The sequence below is a fragment of the Magallana gigas genome, chromosome 2 (assembly GCF_963853765.1).
Source record: "Magallana gigas chromosome 2, xbMagGiga1.1, whole genome shotgun sequence".
In the NCBI taxonomy this organism is placed as follows: Eukaryota; Metazoa; Mollusca; class Bivalvia; order Ostreida; family Ostreidae; genus Magallana; species Magallana gigas.
Window position 1 is genome coordinate 55,490,609 of NC_088854.1, and position 24,017 is coordinate 55,514,625.

At 33.1% G+C, this 24,017-nt stretch overlaps 2 protein-coding genes across 3 annotated transcripts; one reads left to right on the top strand and one right to left on the bottom strand.

Moving 5' to 3' along the window:
• Positions 1-399: 399 nt before the first annotated feature.
• LOC105325028 (cell adhesion molecule 3) lies at positions 400-13,772 on the bottom strand. Of its 2 annotated transcripts, none has more exons than XM_020065839.3 (9): positions 13,552-13,772; positions 9,263-9,670; positions 7,971-8,318; positions 7,215-7,532; positions 4,318-4,356; positions 2,931-3,065; positions 2,574-2,598; positions 2,273-2,342; positions 400-1,957 (listed from the first exon to the last, which is right to left on the bottom strand). In XM_020065839.3, the coding sequence occupies exons 1-9, from the start codon at positions 13,607-13,609 to the stop codon at positions 1,811-1,813; spliced, it is 1,548 nt and encodes a 515-aa protein (XP_019921398.3). In that variant the 5' UTR covers positions 13,610-13,772; the 3' UTR covers positions 400-1,810. The 2 variants fall into 2 exon arrangements, with proteins under 2 accessions (XP_019921398.3, XP_011422692.3); XM_011424390.4 differs by having other exon boundaries at positions 4,318-4,410; positions 13,552-13,770.
• Positions 13,773-17,301: 3,529 nt separating this feature from the next.
• Positions 17,302-22,107, top strand: LOC136273155 (cell adhesion molecule 3-like). Its single transcript, XM_066077331.1, has 4 exons — positions 17,302-17,414; positions 17,926-18,333; positions 20,121-20,468; positions 21,589-22,107. Exons 1-4 carry the CDS (start codon positions 17,363-17,365, stop codon positions 21,936-21,938), a joined length of 1,158 nt encoding a protein of 385 aa, XP_065933403.1. The 5' UTR covers positions 17,302-17,362; the 3' UTR covers positions 21,939-22,107.
• Positions 22,108-24,017: the final 1,910 nt, after the last annotated feature.

A 24,017-nucleotide genomic window follows, 5' to 3' on the forward strand; every position in this document is an offset into this window, starting at 1 on the left:
CTTCGCTAGGTTTGATGACTCATATACAGGGACTACTTGTTTGAAATTGTGTAGTACTTTTATTCCGAGTTTACGTTTGAATTTAGATTTTATTTATCTGCTATTGTTTTTGTTGCATTATTTATCTGTTTTTGTTGCATTATTTATCTGCTTTTGATTTTTGTGGCATTATAGATGTGTTTTGTTTACAGTATAAATATATAGCGTATCTGTATTTGATATAAAATAGACGTCTTGTATTATAATATCGCTATCAAATTTTCCACCAAATTTAGTCTCCAATACATGCCTAATGCCAGAGCAATACATTAATTAGAACGAGACAAGACATTTTTAAACGATAAAGAACAGCTAGTTTTGGGAGTTCATACACCCAGAAACAAATACCAAAGACTGAAAAATGGTGTTTCCTGATTTTAATGAAGAAAATACTTACATAAGCTGTACAATATATTCATATAAATTGTGATTTCCTTTCATATAATGATAAGAACTCATTCTCTTGCAGTATATAGTGCATAAAATACATTCAAGAAAATATATACATTTAAACATACTAAAATGCATATTCACAACCTTACAAAAACATTGAATAAGGAACTGCTCAATGCAAATCTTGTACATGATTTTGAATACCTGTTTGATTTTACATAGTTGACATGATTATCATGTTAGAGGGATGTTGTGAGTTTACTAGCATAATAGCTACATAATAATGTGTTTAAATGACGGAAGTAAGTGGTTATGGTACACTTCACAACAAGTACACCACTTCGTGGTCAGTGACAGACAAGGGGAGAATGAAAATAAACCAAACAAAAGTGTGGAGCTAACGCAGCAAACAACAAGACATACCTCATACAGTAACTTGCAAGAATATTCTAATATATGAAATTAATTCTCTCAATATAAATAGAATTCTATGTACAACCTATATAGATACTGTAGCATCCACATATTATGTGTTATACAATGACCTTCAGGGAGGATGTTCAGGATACAAAATCTTTGTCAGATCTTTAGAAAAGAGGCATGATAATTAATGTCAATAATAAAACTATATACAAAAATCTTTTGAATAATGTTATGTAAAAGTGAGAGGATTTATATATTGATGTCACTGTCAAAACGGATGGAATTTCTGCTGATTTTGATATGTGCATGTACAGGTTAGAACTTGTGTAAAGAAATACCTTTCTCACGGTTATACACATATATACAGGAAAGAAACTCTTGTAGATATCTAGCACACACATGAAGGAATTATTGCAACATGTAGATGATGGCTGTGATTGCATCACAGTGTAATATCAATGAACAATGTCTCTAAAAATAGATCAACGCATACACACAATACACATACATGTACAAGTCAGAAGGACAAAGATAGCACTCACGCTTGGTCAAATAACCTTGTCAGGTCCATCTCATCAAAAAGCTTTGGCATTAAGGTCACAGACCACGACAAAAACACGAAAAACAGGATCTGACAAACTTCACATCTCAACATTGACGGGAATGTAGAAGTTGTGATTATCAGAGTCTGTTGGCCAAAGGTAGGATTTGTTTCAATTACCTAGCTACTAGGAGTTCTTGACTGTTAGATTACTAATAAAGTCACTAAATATCAGGGTGGATTTCACCAAGAAGACTGTGCTTGTGTTATTTAAACATGGATTATCTTTAACATCAATCATAAATATATATACCAGTACTGCTACTTGAGTTACTGAGATGTTCTAACTAAATATCAAAAGTTTCTCAGATATCATGAATTTGCATCCAGATCCCTGAAGCTCTGGAGAGCCGCTCACACACTGGGCATCATCACTTCTGATGAGTACGGGCTGTTGTTGAGCCCATTCAGGTCGTATATTTGGATAGGTTTCCGACTTCTGGGTTTGTCGTCAAATGTTAAATCAGAGTAATGCAGATCTGTGTTGTGTTTCTTTTCTTGCTGTAAAAAAGGATATATTACGTATTGAAACTGCCCAGTGTAAACAAATATATCAAAATTTACCTTGTTTGGTTTTAAGTCACATTGTTAATTTGTTGGATAAATAATGCTTAAATTCCATTTTATTGTAAAACATTTGAGTTTGATATTCTTGGCATATTATTGGAAAATTTATCAGCATGTATTAACGAAAGACATATATCAGTATCAAGTGACATTTTGATTAAAAATTAAAATTCTTCATCACTTGATCTATAGTTGTTGCAGGTGTTCGATATAAAAAAAAAAAAAAAATTCTTGAAAAAACCCACTTACAGAATAGAACGGTGAGGATTTATCGTTATTGACAATGTCTGGTCTGTTCACAAAGCTCAGGTCTTGGTTACTGCAACAGATAAAGTACAGTTACATTATGATATACAATCAGGAGCACAAACTATTAAAGATGCCTGTCTAAGAAGGCAAAAAGAGATTCCGGCATATACATGCAGCCTTTTTGTAGACTGGTCAAACTCTTGAAAGAAATTCTCATATTCATGAAACTTAAAGCCTCTTTACATACCACAGTAAAATTCAATTGCTTACAAATAATTTTATGTAAAATTAGTTTACTCACTTTCTTATTGGTTTCTCTGGAGGTTCTGAAAAAAAGAAAACAAGAATGGTAAAAAACATAATACAAATATGTTAGATATGGTTCAAGGATTATTTTTCCAAAGTTGTAGATATCACCAAAGTGTTGATAAAAAATTAATTTCATAATTATTGTACTGTGTATATGTAGTATCTATTAATAGACATTTTCAAAACACTGAAAAGACAACACATATTAATAAGTGCTGAATAAGAATGATTCTTAATGAGTGAACAATATCAGAATACATGTGTAATTGTTTTGTCACTTATTTTAAACATTAATGTATTAAACGGAACCAAACCGTCCATCATTTGATTCATGGTATCTTTTACCCACCGTCTATGGAGTCTCCCTTTGACTGCCTGTTTCTACAGATTAAGCAGAGCGCGGCTACCACCACGAGGACCAGGATGACAATGACCCCAATCACAATACCAGCTATGGCCCCCCCTGATAACCCGCCTGTAGTATCTAAAGTCCAAGGAAACAAACATTCATACAAATACAGTCAACACTGGCAATATCAGGAACAGCAAAATATTCTCCCATATCTAACCCCCTTCCTAAAACAACAATCTGTGCAGTATATCAATTCATTGTTTCTGTCTTTTACACTCATACCACTTCCTATGGAAATTATATCTTTATCATTGAAATTTAGACTCTGATTATCCCTAATTAACAATTTAATGGTACACGTAGATGTAGCCAATGTTAGAAAAATCCATATTCTAATTTTGTAGAAATTAAATTACATGCCCTAAAATTGTCTTTTTTGGGGATGATGCATCTCAAAATGAAGGACAAATTTATAAATGAAACATACAAATTTCAACAAAAAACATGATAAATGCATATTTATATATTGATATCAAAATAGTAATGTAATTAATAGGTAATCATTAGAAAGAAATGTACATGTTTATGAAAAGACTCATCAATTTTTTTAAAGAAATGTGCCAATCCACAGGGATCTTGACCTTGAGTTATTCAGGTTTGTAATCAAAGGTGTGCTATTTAAGTAAATTACACAGGTACATAAATGTAGATCATAATCAGACCTATGTGACCACATCATGACGGATGGCATAAGGTGTTGTGGTCTAAGATACACCGGTTTATGACTTTATTTGGTCATCCATTGATAGCAATGATCTGATGTTAGTTCTTCCCGTCATCACCCACACAAAGCCAGGTGTTATACCTGTACCGTACACACCTTGACATACTGGGACTAATACTCCAAACATTTATGACAGGGGTTATTGGACCTCAAAATCTTGATCAAAGTTAGGTAGTTTTATGGAGAGATAGAAAAAGACTAACATTTTTCTTCATTGAACTCTATTTCAAAATTGCTTGTCAAAGACATGGCAATTCCTTTTACCCGATACTTTGCCTAAAAGATTATGAATGATGCAACATACCACACCATGATATGTCTTTCTGTGTGTATCAAAATGGTGAAACTATCATAACCCTAGCTAGACACTTCAAACCAATGTTCATCTGCATCCATACCAATTAAATGAAAAAAATATGCTGAAGTTTCTAGATTGGAATCAACCTTAACCAGTATAAACTTAACCAAAAAATAAAAAAAAATACTGATAAAAAAAAATTCACATTCAACCTCAATCAAATAATCCTTTCCTTGAATTATTTGAATGTTAAAAGAAGCCCAGCATCAATGGCCTACATGCAGAAATAAATGATACGTTACCTTCTTCCCGCGACTCTGTTCCGGGATTTCCGGTCGGGCCTGTAGTGGACACAAAAGGTGTAGTAGTGGGAGCAGAAGTGGTGGTTGTTTTTACTGCCAGAAAGGAAAAGATACACAGTCTTGATTGGCATGCAGATTATAGTGGAGGCTTACTGGATCATCAAAACAACGCCTATCATCAAAAGGCTCCAAAATCAAAATGACTATCATAACCCCCCTCCCGTCAACTCAAAATCATATCATTTTTTTTTAAATCATGAAAACAGAGCCTGCCATCAAGAGGCACTAAATAAAATATCATAATAATTTTCATATACCCCCCCCCCCCCCACCAAACTCAAATCATATCAGGTTTTTAACATTATGCATTTTAAATTGTATTTTCACCAATAAGCCTCAGGGATTTTGGCATTCCTGATAATATAGAATATTAATTAAATATTGTGATATTGTAATGTAATATATTGAGATACTGCAATTCACTAGCATTTGTAAGATGTACAAATCCGTTTTTGATCTGATATCATATTATAAAAACAGAGATGAAGTTATACAGGTAGTGGTATTTGATTTTACAGGTAGATATACATCACTGTCAGTATCTACAGTCTGTCTGTACAAGTACCAGTATATATGGGCAATAAAAAGCTTTGATAATTGTTATTCAGAAAAGAATCTTGGATACATGAGATGAGAATTAAATGTAAATATAATTGAAAGCAATATCTAAATTTTCAACCAATTATCTTTTAAATTCATTGATATATTAATTAAAAATGAATGCACTTCTGGTTACACTTGAAATAAAGCACTGCTAGAAGTATCAAATGAAACAAGTCATTTTCTCAGACAAGGGTTGCTTCCCAATCCTCCAATATCACAACATAAACTACAGTTTAACAAAATGAATAAAGACAAAAGATCCATGCATGCATGCTGCTTATAATGTGTAATGTGGGAGAGAGAAAGAGGAGAGAGAGAGAGAGAGAGAGAGAAAGAGAGAGAGAGAGAGAGAGAGAGAGAGAGAGAGAGAGAGAGAGAGAGAGAGAGATCGATCATCAGGTTTTTCATTCGAATAACTGAGGGCATTCCTTAGCTAATTGAAGTCTCTATCATTTGCTTTTTTGATATTATTTCAAATAAAAGAACTCTATTTCAGGTCATAAAACTTAGTCAGGTACAGCATGGGTTTTATCCTTGGAGTGTTTTCACATTAGGAATTACAAGATGTTTTTAAGATAGGGTAAACATTTGTACACTGATCATTATTCCTTCTATCTGTGACGACATTCGACATTTCGTTGCCCCAGGCTCTACATGTGGAAGGTATGTTGATTTGTTCTGCAGATTGCAATCATACCTACAGCCAGGTAAGCTGAAGAAACACCTGAGCAGTTCAGGTACAACTCAGGTGTAAAGCTGGTTGCAATTACAATAAGTACTTTTCACCTTGGAATTTTGAAGGACAACAGCAGAAGATAAATATTATCATTATAGACAAAAACCCAGCAAGACCCTGAGCTGGGGGACCAGGTAGCAGATCATGGAATCTACCTGTACAATGTACCTGTACACTGACCCATTTTATTACCTTATAAATGACAGAAGAGATTTTGTAAACAATAAACAGCCCAAAAGTGCCCTTAAAACCTAGTAATGAAAACCCACACTAGATCTGGGACGGAGATAAGATTGTTTGCATTTAATCATTAATATATAATGTTATTTTGTGCAAACACTAAAAACGGATATGTCAAAAACCCCAGTCTTATCAAGAGTTTCACTGCATAATGAGAGTGACACAAAGGTAATTAAAATGACCTAATTATTCACTGTCAGTTCCTTTACCCAACAATTTAAAACTCCGGAGCTGAGGCCATTCCAGATTTCTCAATAGGCTGACAATGATAAGCTAAGATTATATCACTTAAAGATAACAAACTCTGTAATCTACCCTATTGAAATGAGACTTTAAAACAGTCCAACATTTGTTCTGATTTCTGTCCACTGGCACCCTGAGCTTTTATAAAGTGAAACTTTCCAGAGGTTTAATATCCACATTGATAGTGGACGTGCCAGGGGCCGCTAGATTTCTCCTCCGTCCGGACCAGACAAGATAAGCCTGGAGTAGTGTTCCTGTTTGCAGTGACGAAAAGACAAACATCATACTCCCAATAACAGCACATTTAACTCGCCCAGCACGGAATCAAAGACCCTTTGAACAGATCAATTGATTCCATTCAAAGAGTTTTTAGCTTACAAAGCCATCTCTTTTTTATGAATTCCTTTTGAATGTTCTAAAAAATCATTTTTATTTTTTCTACAATGACTTGCAAGATTTTTAAATTCCAAAAAAGAAAGGATGTTCTGGTAAAGTGTGAATGGAAATTAAAACTACTGCAATCTAAATGCCCATTCTTTGTAGCTAAAGTCTGTCTATCACAATCTGATCACCCAGGGACATGTTAAAATCTCTTTTTCAAATCTTAATGACAATGATTATACATGTATTGTATACAATTATTCCTGGTACATATCTGTGTATATTCAATCAATGAGAGGCTCATCATGCATTTATGGGATATGTATATAGTGTCAACATTCTCACGGGAGGCAAATAGAAAATAGTCAGTATTCATGTTGTGATCATGCATGAAGGAAGAAAATTTCATAAGAAAACAAAAATCAACAAAGAAACATTCAGAAAACATGCAAAAAAAAAGTCAAGCAGCAGGGGCATAAAATTTGGCAGTAAAAGGAAATTCAATTTATCAGAATATAAAACTATTATTTACAACAATTAAACACACAATACAATCAAGCCTTTCATATGTTACATTGAAAGAACCCATGTGATTCAGAATTTTTAAAATTAATAATCTTGATCATGGATTTACCTATTTGAAGTTCCTGGTGTTGAGAGCTGTTGAACGTTTTTCCATTGAACCCATTGAAGGCTGTACATGTGTATGTCCCAGTGTCGGTCTCCTGTAGATTGGTCAGACTGAGGACTCCTTCGTTTGATGACAATTCCGTTGCATTGTCTCCTGGATTGGCCTTGAACGTCCATACATACTTGTTGACATTCTTATCAATATGGATGGAAGGACTTGGGTTACCTTCAGCTTTGCAGGTCAAGTTTACAGAAGAGCCAACAGAATACTGGGAGTTCGGGGTGTCTGGGGTTTTGGTTATTTGTGGAACCCTAACTTTATCTGAAAATATTTAATAAGCATAAATTGATAAAAACATTAAAATACTGAGTAATAAAAGAAGGTATGCTAGCTAATTGGTTACAAATATACATTGTAAATCAAGATCTACAAAAATTGAAATTCCTAAACTCATAAAAGAGAACTGCGTATGGTTCGTTTTATGTGTAAATCATTATGCTAATTACCTGCTGTAGCTGAAGATGCATATTTTTGCCTTACATGTAATTATTACATCTATTGACTATTGTTGAGGTTTTAGGAAATGCTGATTTAAAGAGATTTGTTTTTTAATTCAGGCACATAGATTTATAAAAGATTTTAACTACACTTCAATTTCTTTTAGCTCTAGCGGAATTGTAATTTTTGGGGCCACTTCTAACTAATAAAAGTAGATAATCACTTATGACACCATTTTTATCTTGCAATTTTGCAACTTACAGAAGACATTAATTCTAGCAGTTTCTTGGTTAGGCTTGTTTTGGTCAGGTGAGCCGGTCACCAGTTCATTGTCTACAGAACATCTCCACACGGACTGGTCGTCGTCCTTGGTGACAACAGGTTGTATGGAGAAGGTCACGTTGTAAACACACACTCCAGGCTGCACCACAGGGATTTCCGAGGACTCCTCCATTAATAACGGTGCATTGACCTGATCTCTGTAGCGCCACCACTTGATCTTTCCAGGAGGTTTACCAACATTAGCGGTACAGGAGAGGTTGATTTTCATGTTTTCCTCGATATTACTAGGTTCAGCAACAGGGATATCATAGGGTCTTTCTGCAGGTGCTGTAAGTTACAAAAAATATACTGATTATAACTACTGGATTTATCTTGTTGTTGTATTCTATATTTCATTTCACTTAATAAAAAATCAGTTTCTCCTCTGCCATGCAATCACCCCGTATTTGGAGTTGATTTTTATTTCAACTCCTCAATGTAATCACTTGCAAAAAATTTAATGAAGTGGACTTGTGCAATCAAATTAACTAATTCATATTCCATAACATAAATTATTTTTTAAAATGAGAAGAATGTTGCTGTTTTTCATTGAATGCATTACATGTATATATCTAAATTATAAAAATTCCACCTAAATGAATAAAAACTGTGTTTACAGCTTTTATATTAACTAGAATCAAGGCTTATCAGCACTTGGAGAAATTTAAAAACAATCGTTTTAAACACTAAATAAATGACAATGACACTTCATCCTTTATTGACCAAAGGAGCCATGTGACTTATAGGTATATATAATTCACACGAGTATGACAGATGCATCTGACAGAGAATTAATTGATCATACAGTTTTAGTCACCCAATTTAAAAATATCAAGTTTATTCTTGGGGAAGGGGAAGACCGTTTACATACATGTAAATAAGACCAACAGATTATTTATTCAATAATTAAATCTGTCACCAATACATTTACTTGGTTTTGCTTTTTACCTTTTTAGAGCAACAGGCCATTATAAAATAGCAGGTAAAAATCTTATGAGACTTTCCCAAAGACTTTTCCATCAAATAATCTGTACTAATTAACTGACGCTGAATAAGTAATGTTCAAATTGGTCAAGCAGTATAACCCTACAAAATTTAATTCCTTTTAAAAAGCAGTTTTATTACTTTGATTTTATTTAATAACCTAATTGGAGTTAGTTTTAACATGTTTGATACAGTGTTAAAAACAATTTGAAATAAACTTATAAATGTAAGATGATGTTGATTCTTACCTTGAACTGTAAGTGAAGTTACTGCAGTTTCTGTCTGGGGACCAAGATTTGAAGTTCTAAAGGTAACAGAACATCGGTATTCTTTCTCATCCAAACACTGCACTTCAAGAACTCTCATCACGGCACGATAAGTGTTTGAACCAGTGGAAGTTACATTCAGTAATTCCGCTCGATCTTTAAGATTCATGGCAGATTCTGTGGTGGTAAAAGAGTTGCTCCCTTCTCCAGGAGGTGAAAATGTGGCAATATTCTCATATTCTGATGTCCCTGATTTCTTGGTTTCCCAGACAATAAGCCCACTGTACACTGAATCACCTGGGTCTAAAGTATATTCACAAGTTAAATTCACAGATGATCCATTTGTAGCTGTGACCGATGCTGAAGTTTGAACTGTTCCACAATCTCGTCCTAAATAAACAATCATAAAAAGAAAATAAATAATACATAAATGTCATTTATAATATATTGAAAAGCCCTAACTAATAATACAAACCACCTCAGTTTTAATCTACTTATTTTTATTTAGATTAATTATGATTTAATATTACTAAGACTTAATACCAAAATTGAACTATCTGATACAAAGATGAAAACGTCAATCAAATTTAATGTTTCATGTTTAATCAAACTCTGCTTCATCATGGCATAATTTCCGTAGTGGACTGTAAAACTTGTTAATACCGGTAGTCTTTTAATTTTCACCATTACTGTTTTACAGTGGTGGTAACTTGCAGAAAACTCACCACCACATTCAATTGTTTATAATACCTTTTTTAATTTATAGATCTCAATTCTGATGTTTGACTTTTTAAAGAAAATAAATAATCTATGTAATATATACATCTACATGAATGTGCACATATTTAATATGCATCCCTGACCAGTTAAATTTTTATTTTAAAGAGAATAATTTTTGATATACAAAAAATCAGGAGACTGTAATTGATCCTGACAGTACTTAACATTCCACAGTGTTTAAACCTCTCCTACTAACAATGCAATGATTAGCGAAACTATGTCGACTCCACCATACAACACTGGCCACCGACTCCAAATATTGACTGTCAGGACAATATCTAACTAATGCCGCACAGGCCCCAACCATTCACCGGCGTTACTATAAAGGGAAAGAGGGGGGATTCTGGGCAGACATTTTATGTTTTAGTGTCATGTCTATGCATTGATGAGTTTTACTTAAATTCATCCTTGTTAAAAGCATCAATCCATTGATTTGACAATGAGTCAATCTCAATAAATAAACCAAGCATTGCTATGGAAAATGTAGATACTGCATTGTAAGAATTTTGTTTGCTTCAAGGTATGGAAAGAAATACAGAATTTACTATGCATTACATAATTTTATTTTTTTTTAAAACATTAAACATGTGTGTTATTTGAAATACAAGATAGCCATTAAAAAAAACAAAAAAAACATGTACCATTTATATTGATCGACTGATGTTTTGCACATCATATACATGCATGTAGATCAAAATAACACAAGTGACACTGCTATTGACCCAATTAGTCAGTTAATTCCTGACCAGATTAAGTACCCTACATGTATTGGGGATCAAGGTATTAAGCTATTTCCCTGTCACCTAATCAATAAAGGTGTGGCTAATTAATGAAAAGTTTGACTAGTTTTCTACCAAAGTAACTGTTGGTCCAGGAATAATACAAAGTAAATAAAGGTGTGTACAGGTGTGCAAGTGTTACACAACATGAGTAATTCCAGGTAAAATGTGAACAGTTCCCACTTCCTGTCTCCTGTGTAACACAAAGGACTTGACATGGTCTTTGTCAACACTACACAACATCAATTTATGGCCTTAGTTCTCTCACAATTTCAATTTGACTCTCATTACTTTACTCTTGAACAAATACCATAATAAATTATACGTTCAGAAGATCCTTTTTATTGTTTTAAGATATCCAAGTATACCGTAAAAATGACATGGTCTTAAACAATTGCTAGTTAGTTATCACCTTACAGACACATATATTAACTAGATTTTACATAAAGTATTCATGAGTAAATCTGAACATTCAACTTTATGATGCTATAAATCTAAATTTCATTATAATTTTCAAATTTGTAACAAACAATATTTTCAGTGAGCACAACACTTTTATAGCCAAATACGCCTGTTATCACTTCATTTAAAAACTGTTTGTATAAAAAAAAACCTGCTAAAATATTCATGATTAGTGGTATAGAGGAAAATGAAACGACCTTGCATTCAATTCAGCCCTTATACTGGGCACCCCTAGTTACCTAACTCAGGTCTCCTTTTCAACAACTGGTTTCATGTTACCTGTACTCGAATTATGGAATATAACATTTAGATTTCATAGCATTGAAAAAGAAATCATTGTTAAATTTCATACACATGTATATAGGCTCATACTGCAATGTAAACACTCCAACAGCGGGTAATTAATTCAATCATCAATCAATCAGTGCTGTAGTGGGACGTACACATGTACACTACATATAAATTATAAAATACAAATTGTACTGCTATATAAAATGACACAAAATTAAAAATTATCTTAAATATCTAACTCCAATTTCAGTGGAATAAATTCTCACCTAGTTCAGTTTTCTGATAAAGTCATAGAAAAATTGTTGTGAAAAAGAAAGTTTTCAGCTAGGTTTTTTGTGTAAGGGAGTGGAGTATGTAATGGCATTCACATTAAACACTGCATCTTATAGGACATACATACAACTATTATTTCCTCAATAAAATTATGCTTTTTTACAGGGCTGTGGCTGTGAATATTTGACCTTCTGAAAAGGAAATCTAATGTTACAATATCGGTTATTGAATTTTATATTCAGTCTTCATGGTAAAAACCCAGGAAATATGATAATAGTTGCCCACTATATGTTCAAACACTACCAAAATCTCTATATCAATTACACTGCATTAATGTACCATTTTATATATTAAGCTTGAATGACATAAAATTATTTATTGAAAAACATTCATACTTTTCAAATTATTAAATAATCAATCGTGCATATACTAGGTTATATACACACATCTGTATATGTGTATGATGATCTCTATATCCAATAGTTTGTGATGGCCTATATTATCATATGGTACATGTCTTAATTATGATTTTTTTAAAAATGAGTTGGGATTTTCTAATCCAGATTGAGCCTTTTAGAGGGGTAGAAAACACAAATATACACAATATGTAGGCCTATAAATCTCCTATACTATCACAAATCATGGGGAATGGGGTGGAGATTGTGTCATGTTTTAATTTTTATGAGTAAATCCACACTTTTTGTTAATGCTTTTCGATGCAAAATATTATCTGAACGTCATTATAACAGCTGTGTTGAAAACCATTGGTGCAATAAATGCAGTGTTACATAAAATTTTTTAATTCATTTGGGTGATATTCATGGAATATTGAGACAATGAACATTATAAAATCAAAAATGGACCACAGGATCAGTCTGCAATTTCATCAATTTGTTGTAAATAAATGAAAAACAGGCAAAAATTCTACCAGTGCTTGAGCTTAACATGGGTGAAGCAAAGCTTTCAGGATTTTTGCTTGTTCTTCACATACCATACATCGCTTGTTCTTCACATACCATACATCAAGTTGATAAACTTTTTGACTCCAGTGTATAACATTTGACCCATAACGTCATATATAATTTGTTGCACAACATGGTAATACTAATCTAATGTTACTCGATACACTGTGGAGTTTCTCAACATGTCTTTGTCTTCCTATAGCACAGCTCATAGTATTTTAACATTCCGGTGGTTCAACGACTTCAGCTGTTTAATGTGACATCATTAACTCATGGACATTTAGTCCGAAATATCTGACGTTTTCCTGTCCAGACTTTTAACGATTTTGATATCCTGGCAAGTAAAATATCAAAATGGTTAAAAATGTCAGGAAAACGTCAGATATTTTGGACTATTGGACATTTTGACTAAGTCCTAAATTGCTCAGGACTAGAACCACGGCACTCCTAGTGAACTAGTCATCAATCACTCCTTTCTCCTTTGCTTTGTGAGACACGCAAACTCGATAAATATTTCAAACTAACTTTTTCTCTCATTACGATAAAATATTAATTATTCAATGTCTGAAATACAATGGAATAGACTAGATGTACGTAAAAGACCATTCAATCACAACAGAAGAGGGTCAACGTATATAATCCGATACTTAAAGTTTAGGGTAAACACCTGAAACAAGAACAGGTACGCTTAACATTGTGCAGGACGTCTCTGATTAAAACTTACCTTGGATGAATAATGTTGATAAAAATAAAATACACGAAAACCGTCGAAATAAATCCATGGTAGTTTCTGAAGAGATTATCACTTTTAATTCAGTCTTTTTCACCAAATGGTCCGTATCACATCGGAATGTTTTCAAACGATGACTGCCATTTTGAGTCACTTCCCCATTACCGTCATGCTTTGCGACAGTTGACCCGAAAATTCTACCTGTACAATCTATAATTAGAGGTAATGCGTGTGTCACGTGACCATGATACAAAGCTACCTGAGCATTGATCGACCTGCAATGACAATAGGCGGATCTTTTATCTTTAAAACAGTCGCAAAAGAAATATTGAATGGTCAAGAATTAGATTGGATAGAGCGCTCAAATCGACCATTTGTACAGTCAGATATTTTCTTTAGTTGACCACTACTGTATGTGAAATTTACACTTACGGGCTTACGGTTTTCTGCATGGTTTTGGTCTCCTTTTGTGGTTTTTATTGGGTCAGATTTAGAAATTTATATTGAATAAATCAGATTTAATTCATGTTTTGACATATATTGATTATAGTAATATTTTGATGTCTTATAATTTTATAAGTTCTTTAATTTTTTAACACTGAATGCAATGATTACACAGGCACGTAGCATCGGGGGGAGGGGGGGGGGGGCGCCCCCCACTTTTTCTCGCAGCAACAATTTTTTTTAAGATTAACAGATAAGAAATTGAATAATCATGGAGTTGGCCCCCCTACTTTTTTGTGAGTATGTAAAAAAATGATATGAAAAGAAAATGCTTCGCCAGCTTGTCAAGATTTTTTGGATGAGTCTGGCCCCCCACTTTCAAAAACGATGCTACGTGCCTGTAACATATGTTTAATAAATGTAACATAATTGATATTTGAAAAATAACTGTGGGTTTTTCAAATGGACTTGAGTGGTTTTATGCCTTGGCTTATCCCCCCCCCCCCCCCCCCCCGTTCTTTATCGTCTTTTACAAACATTTAGATTATTGGGAATCAAAATTATGTACAATATTTGATTTCCAATAATCTTAATTTTTTGAAAAGAGCATACGTGTATATCATTAGTAAGTTGAAACAAATTGACATACATATACTTTTGGCACTTGAGTGCATACTGCATTGTCTGTGCATGCAGTTGACCTCATCAAAATTATGGTTTCAGTATAGAACTTAATCATTCAGGGTACGTTCTTATGAAAAGTTATTGATAATGTTTTTAAATAAAAGAATTTAACTTTATAATTTCTGTCAGTCTTGTGTTTTTCAGAGTGGACTAGTACTTATGTGATGTCTTGTTAGAAATTAATGATTTGTTAAGGAAATGAGGTTCTCTTTTTACTACGATTCCCCTTGTTTGGCAAAATTTAAAAATAAAAACAAACTGAAGAAATGTAAATCTTGTGACATACTAGTATATAAAAATTGGCTTTTCGTCTGAATCAAAAAGACTAGTAAAGGGTTATTTGAATAACTGACAAGTGCAACCATTTATTTATGTATTTTGTTTTAAGTCTTCTCTGCTAGACAAATTAGATATTTCAACAGTGGAAATTTCCTCTTGTTTTATAAAAAGACGACCCCACCCACAACGCATATATGTGTATGCTAGCTTGTTTTAAATAACGTCAATGTTACCTTGACACTTTTAAAATGACTTTGATTATTGATTACTTGTCACAACATACTGAATCAGGTTCAAATCACATTGTATGATGTCTCTGATCCCAGTAACAAAATTTCATCATATAATTTTGCACCTTTTTAATCTGAACGCAACTCAACTGTTTAATTTTAATTCTTGAAAAATTGAATAAAAAAGAAGGAAAAACACCCACAACAAGAGTTGATCTGGACAATAACACCGTCGGAATCCCACGTTCTGTCTGGGTTTCTGAAGACATTTTAATACATATAGATAGCTAACTTGATTTACACGGAGCGGTTTTAATTGTTACAGTTGTTAGATTAAAAAAAAAACGTTAAAAGATTTCACGACAAGTCTGACAGGGATCGACACAATCAGCTGATCAGTGACAGCTACTTGTACCCTCTGGGATAATTTCTGGATAATCTCAGGCCACTACAGACTGCTGACACAAGCTATGGACCATGCGGAACTCGACTCGGGTGCAGAAGTCAAAGACTCCCATGTTTATGAGTCGAAAACAATCTTTACGTGTTATAATTATACATGTTCTTCTTTCCAATCGGTATTTGGTTTGATTAAATTGTATTTTTGGTTTTAGTAGCTATAGTCTTTTGTCGTTTTACATATTTCTATATAGGCCCATGTCAATATACCAATAACCAGTCCGTCAATATTATAAGAATTTTCCCGACCAACATCACAAGTTAGAGTTTTCCATAATTAATCAATGCTTACATCACAAACAATTTTTCATAGTTCAAACAAATACATATCATCTTTTGAAAAACCGCACGGAAGTGATTCTTCTTTAAACCCCGGGATATTACTATTGTTTCTTCATGCCTGGAGGCAACTCTTCGAACACACTTTAGACAGTAAACTACACGAAAAGAACGCCGCCATTGTATGTTGTTTATGACAACGAGACGGTGAAAACACGCCAGTTCATTTGTACATGTATCACTAAACAAACATGGCAGTGGCTTACACACATTTTTTCACTACTTTGTGTGAGCACATAATTTAAACTATAGACAACACAGAATGCAGTGAAAACCTGAAGACTGGAGGAGATTGTGTGTAGCTTCTACATTAGAGACGGATCAAAAGACAATTTATAGACAAGGAATCTTAAATCTTTTAAAATGCAATATCACACAAGCATAACTACTAGAAGTGCCCGTGGGGCGCTAAACTTTTTCGTTTTTTTTCTTGTTGAAAGCAATAACGTCGTGATTGTTTGGGATTTTTTTGTTATTGTCTCTCGCTTCTTTCATACAATCGAATCAAATATTAGTATAGTAAAATTGGTTTTGTGGTTTAAAGAGAAATATATATAATTTTGGTCGGTGCTTGATAAAATCCAATAAAGCCCAAGGGGCTTTATGAAAGATTTGATCACGCCCCGACCAAAATTACCACCTCATAATATTCAAAGAATGATTCCTTTTTACGTATATTTATATAATTTAAACGATCGTACGATTAAATATTTAAATATAAATAAGTAAATCCCGCTGGCGTCATTAAAAGTTATGGGTTATATAGTACAAAATCGATACGTAGTGTTATCACATGTACAGGCAAAGACACTGGAATCTATAAATACATAAATCTCTTATAGACGGTAACTGATGGCTATACCAATTCCACAACATTGAAACTGTCCTTCACCACATTCAAACAATGATCAGTTTCTTAAGCAACTTATGTGATAAACAAGTTTTAAAACCTAACCTGATGACTTTTAACTTAGAATACTATTTTAATAAACTCAAGGGAAAATGTGTGCAAAACTCCTAAAGCTGGACCCGTCACTATCCTCATACTCTATCTGTTACAGCTTCATTTATACCAACGTCCAGCTGTGGTTGTCTAAAGGGGACGTCTTTATGATTTGATGATAAATGCTGCTATATTTCTGTATAACAATAAGTGTTTAAGTAAACTCAAATCGCTACACTTAAATTAAACTTATGTATAATTTGAATGCATATCATTAAACTCGATCAGTTCATTTAGTTGCGACAATGGCTCTGCAAGCATGACCTGGCTAGGTGACATACACAGAAGTTAGAACATTTAATTATAGTTTGCCCAGGTTTATTTATGTGTAATCAATAGCATGGCGGTAATTAGATAAGAGAAAAATATGGAATTATTCCTACGTTTTTTATTACTTGTATCAATGATATATCACAAAGGTAAGTTTTTCTTTGCTAAACTAACATAACACCCGGGATTTGAAGGATGTGCAATGTTCATGTTGTCACACACCCCCAACAAGTCGTACAAAGAATTGACCAGACATTTGCCTCGTCTGTATATAAAGGTGCAAAAAGACAGATCTGGTATATGTAACATCAAAAACCTAGGTTATGAGCATGGTATCCCGGATAGGCCAGTTTTATAAAGGAAGTCATACAATGACAGCATCTCTGCTCTTTGATAATTTCAAATTCATAGAACAGTTTTACATGTGTGTACACCCTTATGTCAGCATTAAGGAAGTAGACAAGGGATCAAATAATATAGTCGTGAACATTTTACTAATACAAAATGATTAAATATGATAAGAAGGAAGATCTAAAACGTGAAATGAATTATTGTATCACATCAAATTATCTTTATTTGACTTGTGATTTCATAAATAAACTTAGATAATAGGCAGTGTAATAAGTATATTAGATACTTGTCTTATGATTGTGTATTTAGGGGGAGATTGTGGAACAGTTCATACTTTAGCATCGATCACGGCTACAAATGGATCATCTGTGGATTTAACTTGTGAATATACTGTAGGCCCTGGTGAGTCAGTGTACAGTGGATTTATTGTCTGGAAAGCCAAGACGTCAGGGACATCTGATTATGAAATCATTGCCACATTTTCACCTCCAGGAGGAGGGAACAATTCTTTTACCACCACAAATTCTTCTATGAATCTGAAAGATAGAGCAGAGTTACTGGAAGTAACTTCCATTGGTTCTGACACTTATCGTGCTGTGATGAGAGTTCTTGAAGTGCAGTGTTTGGATGAGAAAGAATACAATTGTTCTGTTACATTTATCAGTACAAGTACTGGTCCCCAACCAAAAACTGCAGTAACTTTTCTTTCAGTTCAAGGTAAGAATCAACATCATCTACATTTATAAGTGTATTCCATATTGCTATTAAAACTGTATTAAATATGTTAAAACTAAGTCCAATTAGGTTATTAAATGAAATCAAAGTAATAAAACTACTTTATAAAGGGAATTTTTTGTAGGGTTATATTGCTTGACCAATTTGAACATTAATTACTCAGCGTCAGTTAATTAGTTCAGATATTTGATGGAAAATCTTTGGGAAAGTCTCATAACACAGTCTCACATGTAATCACCATATACCTATTGAAAGTGGACGTTGGGCAAATATTCCTAGACATGAAAGATTCTGTGCTCATTGCAATAAGTGCGAAATATGAGATAAATTTCACTACATACTTAGCTGTAACTCATTGCAGCAAGAACGCAATAAATGCTTATCAAATAATAAATATAAAAATAAAAAATGCTATTAGTTTTAAATTTATGATGACAAGTACAAAACACTGTTCTTTGAGGAAATTATGTGCTTTTATTAGAAAAATAAATAAAAAATGCTCCCCAGGTTAGAATCCCCATACTTCACATTTGTATTAACGAGTCAGAGTTGTATATGTTCTCTCTCTCTCTCTCTCTCTCTCTCTCTCTCTCTTACGCATGCAGTGTTAATTATTAAGAAATACCACATATTGTATCATTATAATCTCTGTGTACCATTGTGCAATGGTGTTGAGATTGAAATAAATGAATAATATTTTTATCCGCTATTTTAGGGCTTGTTGCTGTAAAAAGGTAAAAAGCAAAACCAAGTGCATGTAATTGATGACAGATATAATTATTGAATAAATAATCTTATTTATATACATGTATGTAAACTGCCTTGAAGTTCCCCTTCCCCAAGAATAAACTTGATATATTTAAATTGGGTGACTAAAACTGTATGATCAATTGATTCTCTGTCAGATGCATGTGTCATACTCGTGTTGTGTGTATTATATATAGAGAATAATACATACCCTATTCCATATCACAGCTTGTATCAGCCCGAGGGCCGAAGGCCCGAGGGTTGATATTGGTCGAGGGCTGATACAAGCTGTGATATGGAAAAGGGTATCTATTATTATATTTATTACATATTTACTAATAAATTTAAAAAGAAAACCCATCAACTTGAACAAATTGATTATTCATATCATTTGAAAAAAGTCTGGACATGTACATGTATTTTTAAAAAAAATAAATATGAGTTCTTGTTTTAACAAACTTGAAGCTACAAAACGGAATTTCATCAGGTTTTAAAAGTTGACTGCTTTAAAACATTTGCTAGCATTTGAAGTTTTCAACTGCACTTAAAAATGTCGACTGTTATATATACCTATAAGTCACATGGCTCCTTTGGTCAATAAAGGATGAAGTGTCATTGTCATTTTTTAGTGTTTAAAAGGATAATTTTTAAATTTCCTCAAGTGCTAATGAGCCTTGATTCTGGTTATAGAAGCTGTAAATACAATTTTTACTCATTTAGATGGAATTTTAATTATTTAGATCTATACATGTAATGCATTCAATGAAAAACAGCAACATTCTTCTCATTTGTCAAAAAATAATTTATGTTGTGGAAAATAGATTAGTTAATTTGATTGCACAAATCAACTTCATTCAATCTTGTGCGAGTGATTGCATTGAGAAGTTGAAATAAAAATCAACTCCAAATAAGGGGTGATTGCGTGCCAGAGAAAATGATTTTTTATTAAGTGAAATGAAATATAAAATACAACAACAAGATAAATCCAGTATTATAATCAGTATATTTTTTGTAACTTACAGCACCTGCAGAAAGGCCCTATGATATCCCTGTTGCTGAACCTAGAAATATTGAGGAAAACTTGAAAATCAACCTCTCCTGTACCGCTAATGTTGGTAAACCTCCTGGAAAGATCAAGTGGTGGCGCTACAGAGATCAAGTCAATGCACCGGTTCTTGTGGCGGAGTCCTCGGAAATCCCCGTGGTGCAGCCTGGAGTGTGTGTTTACAACGTGACCTTCTCCATACAACCTGTGGTCACCAGGGACGACGACCAGTCTGTGTGGAGATGTTCTGTAGACAATGAACTGTTGGCCGGCTCACCTGATCAAGACAAGCCACACCAAGATACTGCCAGAATCAATGTTTACTGTAAGTAAATTAAGGGTTAATTTTGGAATTAGAAGTAAAAAGAATCTTGAACCCCATTAAACCAAGTATCAATAATTATGATAAGCTAATATGTTACGACAAGAATAAATATTATATATAATTTTTTTCTAAATGATGAATGCATGTACAACAATAATTATAAATGGAAAAGTGATATCAATTTAATCACAGAGAAAGTGAATATTGCTTGTATGTGACATTTCGAAGTTTAAATTTAAGAGGGAAACTTAGGTTTTTAGCTTAAACATTTATTAAAAACCTTCTTTTAAACAAGTGTAATAAATGCTAACTCTAGTGAACCTAAAGTTTGATAAAAAAAAAACTTAATCGTCTGGTTCTTTTCGGGATTATCACTAAAACAACAAAAGAAATATTTACATATGTAGGGAATAGCAATATTTTGCACTTCGAAACATTATACGACTACTACAATAAACATTTATCACTAAACAATAATATTATGTTTACCAAATGTTTATGAAGCTATAAATTCTACCATTTTACCAAATTAGTTATTCATTTGAAGTATTACAAATGTAGATTGGTACAATGGATTCATTAATTCATAAAATAAGAAAAATTACCTTCGCTAGCAGAAAAATTAGTGTATTTCTGTATATAGAAATACTTAAGTGTTTCATTTTCTACCTTTCATACATACATTTAACTAATACCGATTAAATTCATAGCTCATTCCAGGCACAGGTGCTTGAGGACAGGACCCCCCCCCCCATAAAAAAAAACCCCGAAAAAAACCCCACCATGATTTAGACCCGCGGGATTGATAACGTTTTTTGATAGAAATTCCTTTAAAACCACGACTGTACACAACTTGTTCAATATCAAATATCTGAAAATTAATTGAAAATAAACGATTTATTTAAATCAACCACAAACTGTATATAAAAAGTCCTCTTTTTTATGCAAAATAGGAATATTTTACATTAATCGTTTTTCTTCAATTAAGTTTTAGATGAAACACGTTGTGAATATGACTTTAAATGAATTTCCATTAAAAAGTACCTCGCGGTTATTAGTAATGGGGGGGGGGGTCCTTTCTTAAGCACCTGTGATTCCGGGTCCCCTTTTTTACATGCAGATAAGGTTGGGGTTCCAAATGTAACCAAAATTCCGAATGCCTCAGACTCTAAGTATCTTGTTGGGTCTTCCGTGAACTTGACATGCATTGCCGACGGTAACCCGAGTCCTTCCACTATAATTGACAAGAACATCAACAAGTATGTATGGACATTCAACACCAATCCAGGAGACAATGCGACAGAGTTATCGTCAAACAATGGAGTCCTCAGTCTGAACAATCTACAGAAGACAGACACTGGGACATACACATGTACAGCCTTCAACGGATTCAATGGCAAAGTTTTCAACAACTCATTTCATCAGAAGCTTTATATAGGCAAGTATAGGACCTTTATAAAGAACCCATGACCCGCCGTAACAAACATTACACAATATCTCAATTCAATACTAAATACCCTGAAGTGAGAAATTGACTTTCGTGTTTTGCATTATGTATTTTTTTGATTACCCTACTTATTCATTTGATTTTAATTAAAGAAATATTTACTTTGGCAAACATGGCGTAACAAAGAAAATATTATTTGGTTTCGATGATGATATGATTGTTTAATGACATTTTTTGCAAATCCAAAAAAACGTGATTGCTTAATACTAATTTTTTTCATTGTGTGATTTATATAACCTTGAGTGAAAATGTTTAAGTTAAGAGCAACTTTTAGAAATGAATATAATAACAAACTTTATTGAATATTGTGGAATTTCCCTCTTCTATAAGAATATTACTTAAAAATGAAAAAAAAATATGCAAAGATATGTATCAATAACTGGTATATAATAAACAAGTTATTACACAGTGACAAAATGGCAAGCTAATGGAAATATTTTTTTCAAAAAAAGCATGAAGTAGCATCGAGCAAAATACTTCGGTGGCTTCAATTCCAAATACTCCATAGAATAGTTCCAACAAATAAATACCTCTTCAAGTTAAATATTTTGAATTCTTCATGATGCACTTTTTGCAAGAGCTATTATAATGTAGAAACATTTGAACACCTTTTTTATGAATGTGTACATGTAGTAGAGCTTTAGTTTAAGATAGGAGAATGGATGCTAAATTAATTTGATATCTTTCTTTGCTTTGATTAAATATCTGTCTTTGTTGGAAAATATTCAAATAGAAATATTTACAGTCGACTGCAGAATTTTACTGTCAAACAGTATATTATTTCATCTAAATTCAAGCTTCATTCTATTACTTTGGTTGTCTAGAGAAAATGATAATAGATATATTTTTTTTGGAAAAAATATTTACTTCTGAAAGATTGGAAATAAAATGAATATGAAAGACACTGGCAAGATACATGTAATAAATCGGTTTGTCCAGTGTGAGACAGCAGTGTGAGATTTTTCTGTCTTACACTGTGTATTACTACGCTGCTTTAAAACGTAAACAAACGTTTCCTGCTATATGGAAATGCAAAATGATTGATTGAGATTATTCATTAAGAAATTGTTTTGCTTAGTTAATTACAATTTATTATAATAAAACTGTCGGGTGCTCTTATTTTGACTTGCACTATTTAAAGCACGCGGAGGGATAAACCGAAAGTAATTTTTTGAACGTCATGACAGAAAGTTGTCAGACATGGTTTTTAATGTAAAATAATGCAAGAAAAATAATCATTTATTATTACGAGTGTGAGATAGTTAAATTCCACCTCGGGACCAAGATTCACGGTCTGGGACTCGGCCTAGACCGTGAATCTTGTCCCCACGGTGGAATTTCACAATCCCACACTAGTAAAAATGAATGATTCTATTAAATATATATTTTTGTTATATTCAGTAGTATATTCTCACTATATAACTCTATATAGACGAATAGTCAATAATTGTAATATCAGCTCGTCCGAAAAATATTGACCGGTCAATATTTTTTAGATATTGACCGGCTAGGAATAATATCTAGAGAACATTCCCTCTATTTCAAATAATCGCCTCTGATTTGTTGATTCGTAAACGGTGACGTAAATAATTCTTCGCGACTCCAATACAAGGTGACGTCATAATAGACAGTCAGTCAAGGCAAGTAAACAACGAACGCGCAATGCAACGGTTTGCTATCATAACGGATATAAGGATTTGCGAATTACTGTGAAGTAAAATCAGGTAGAACACCTGTCTGATAATTCTTACGGTCGGCGGAATATCACAAGTGACCGTTTGATGCTGAGGATATTTTGGAAATGAACTTTGCACAAAATTGAATTCGTGAATTCTTTGTTGAGCTGAGAAAATTACGGCGATCTGTTTTCAATTAATTTCTTAAATTTTGGTTTGTTTCTTCATATAACAAAACAAATGTTGACTGTGTTTTCGGGCAACATTGATTATATTAGCCCCCTTGGGACGAAAATATTGCCCTCCGCTTCGCGTCGGGCAATATTTCGTCCCTCGGGGGCTAATATAATCAATGTTGCCCTCAAC

Coding starts and splice junctions, on each gene's coding strand:
- LOC105325028 (XM_011424390.4), bottom strand. CDS start 13,609: ATGGATTTATTTCGACGGTTTTCGTGTATTTTATTTTTATCAACATTA. Junction 2,343..2,573: donor CCAGAGAAACCAATAAGAAA/GTGAGTAAACTA, acceptor TATCTGTTGCAG/TAACCAAGACCTGAGCTTTG. Junction 1,958..2,272: donor AATCCTCACCGTTCTATTCT/GTAAGTGGGTTT, acceptor CCTTTTTTACAG/CAAGAAAAGAAACACAACAC.
- LOC136273155 (XM_066077331.1), top strand. CDS start 17,363: ATGGAATTATTCCTACGTTTTTTATTACTTGTATCAATGATATATCAC. Junction 18,334..20,120: donor AACTTTTCTTTCAGTTCAAG/GTAAGAATCAAC, acceptor TGTAACTTACAG/CACCTGCAGAAAGGCCCTAT. Junction 20,469..21,588: donor TGCCAGAATCAATGTTTACT/GTAAGTAAATTA, acceptor TTTTACATGCAG/ATAAGGTTGGGGTTCCAAAT.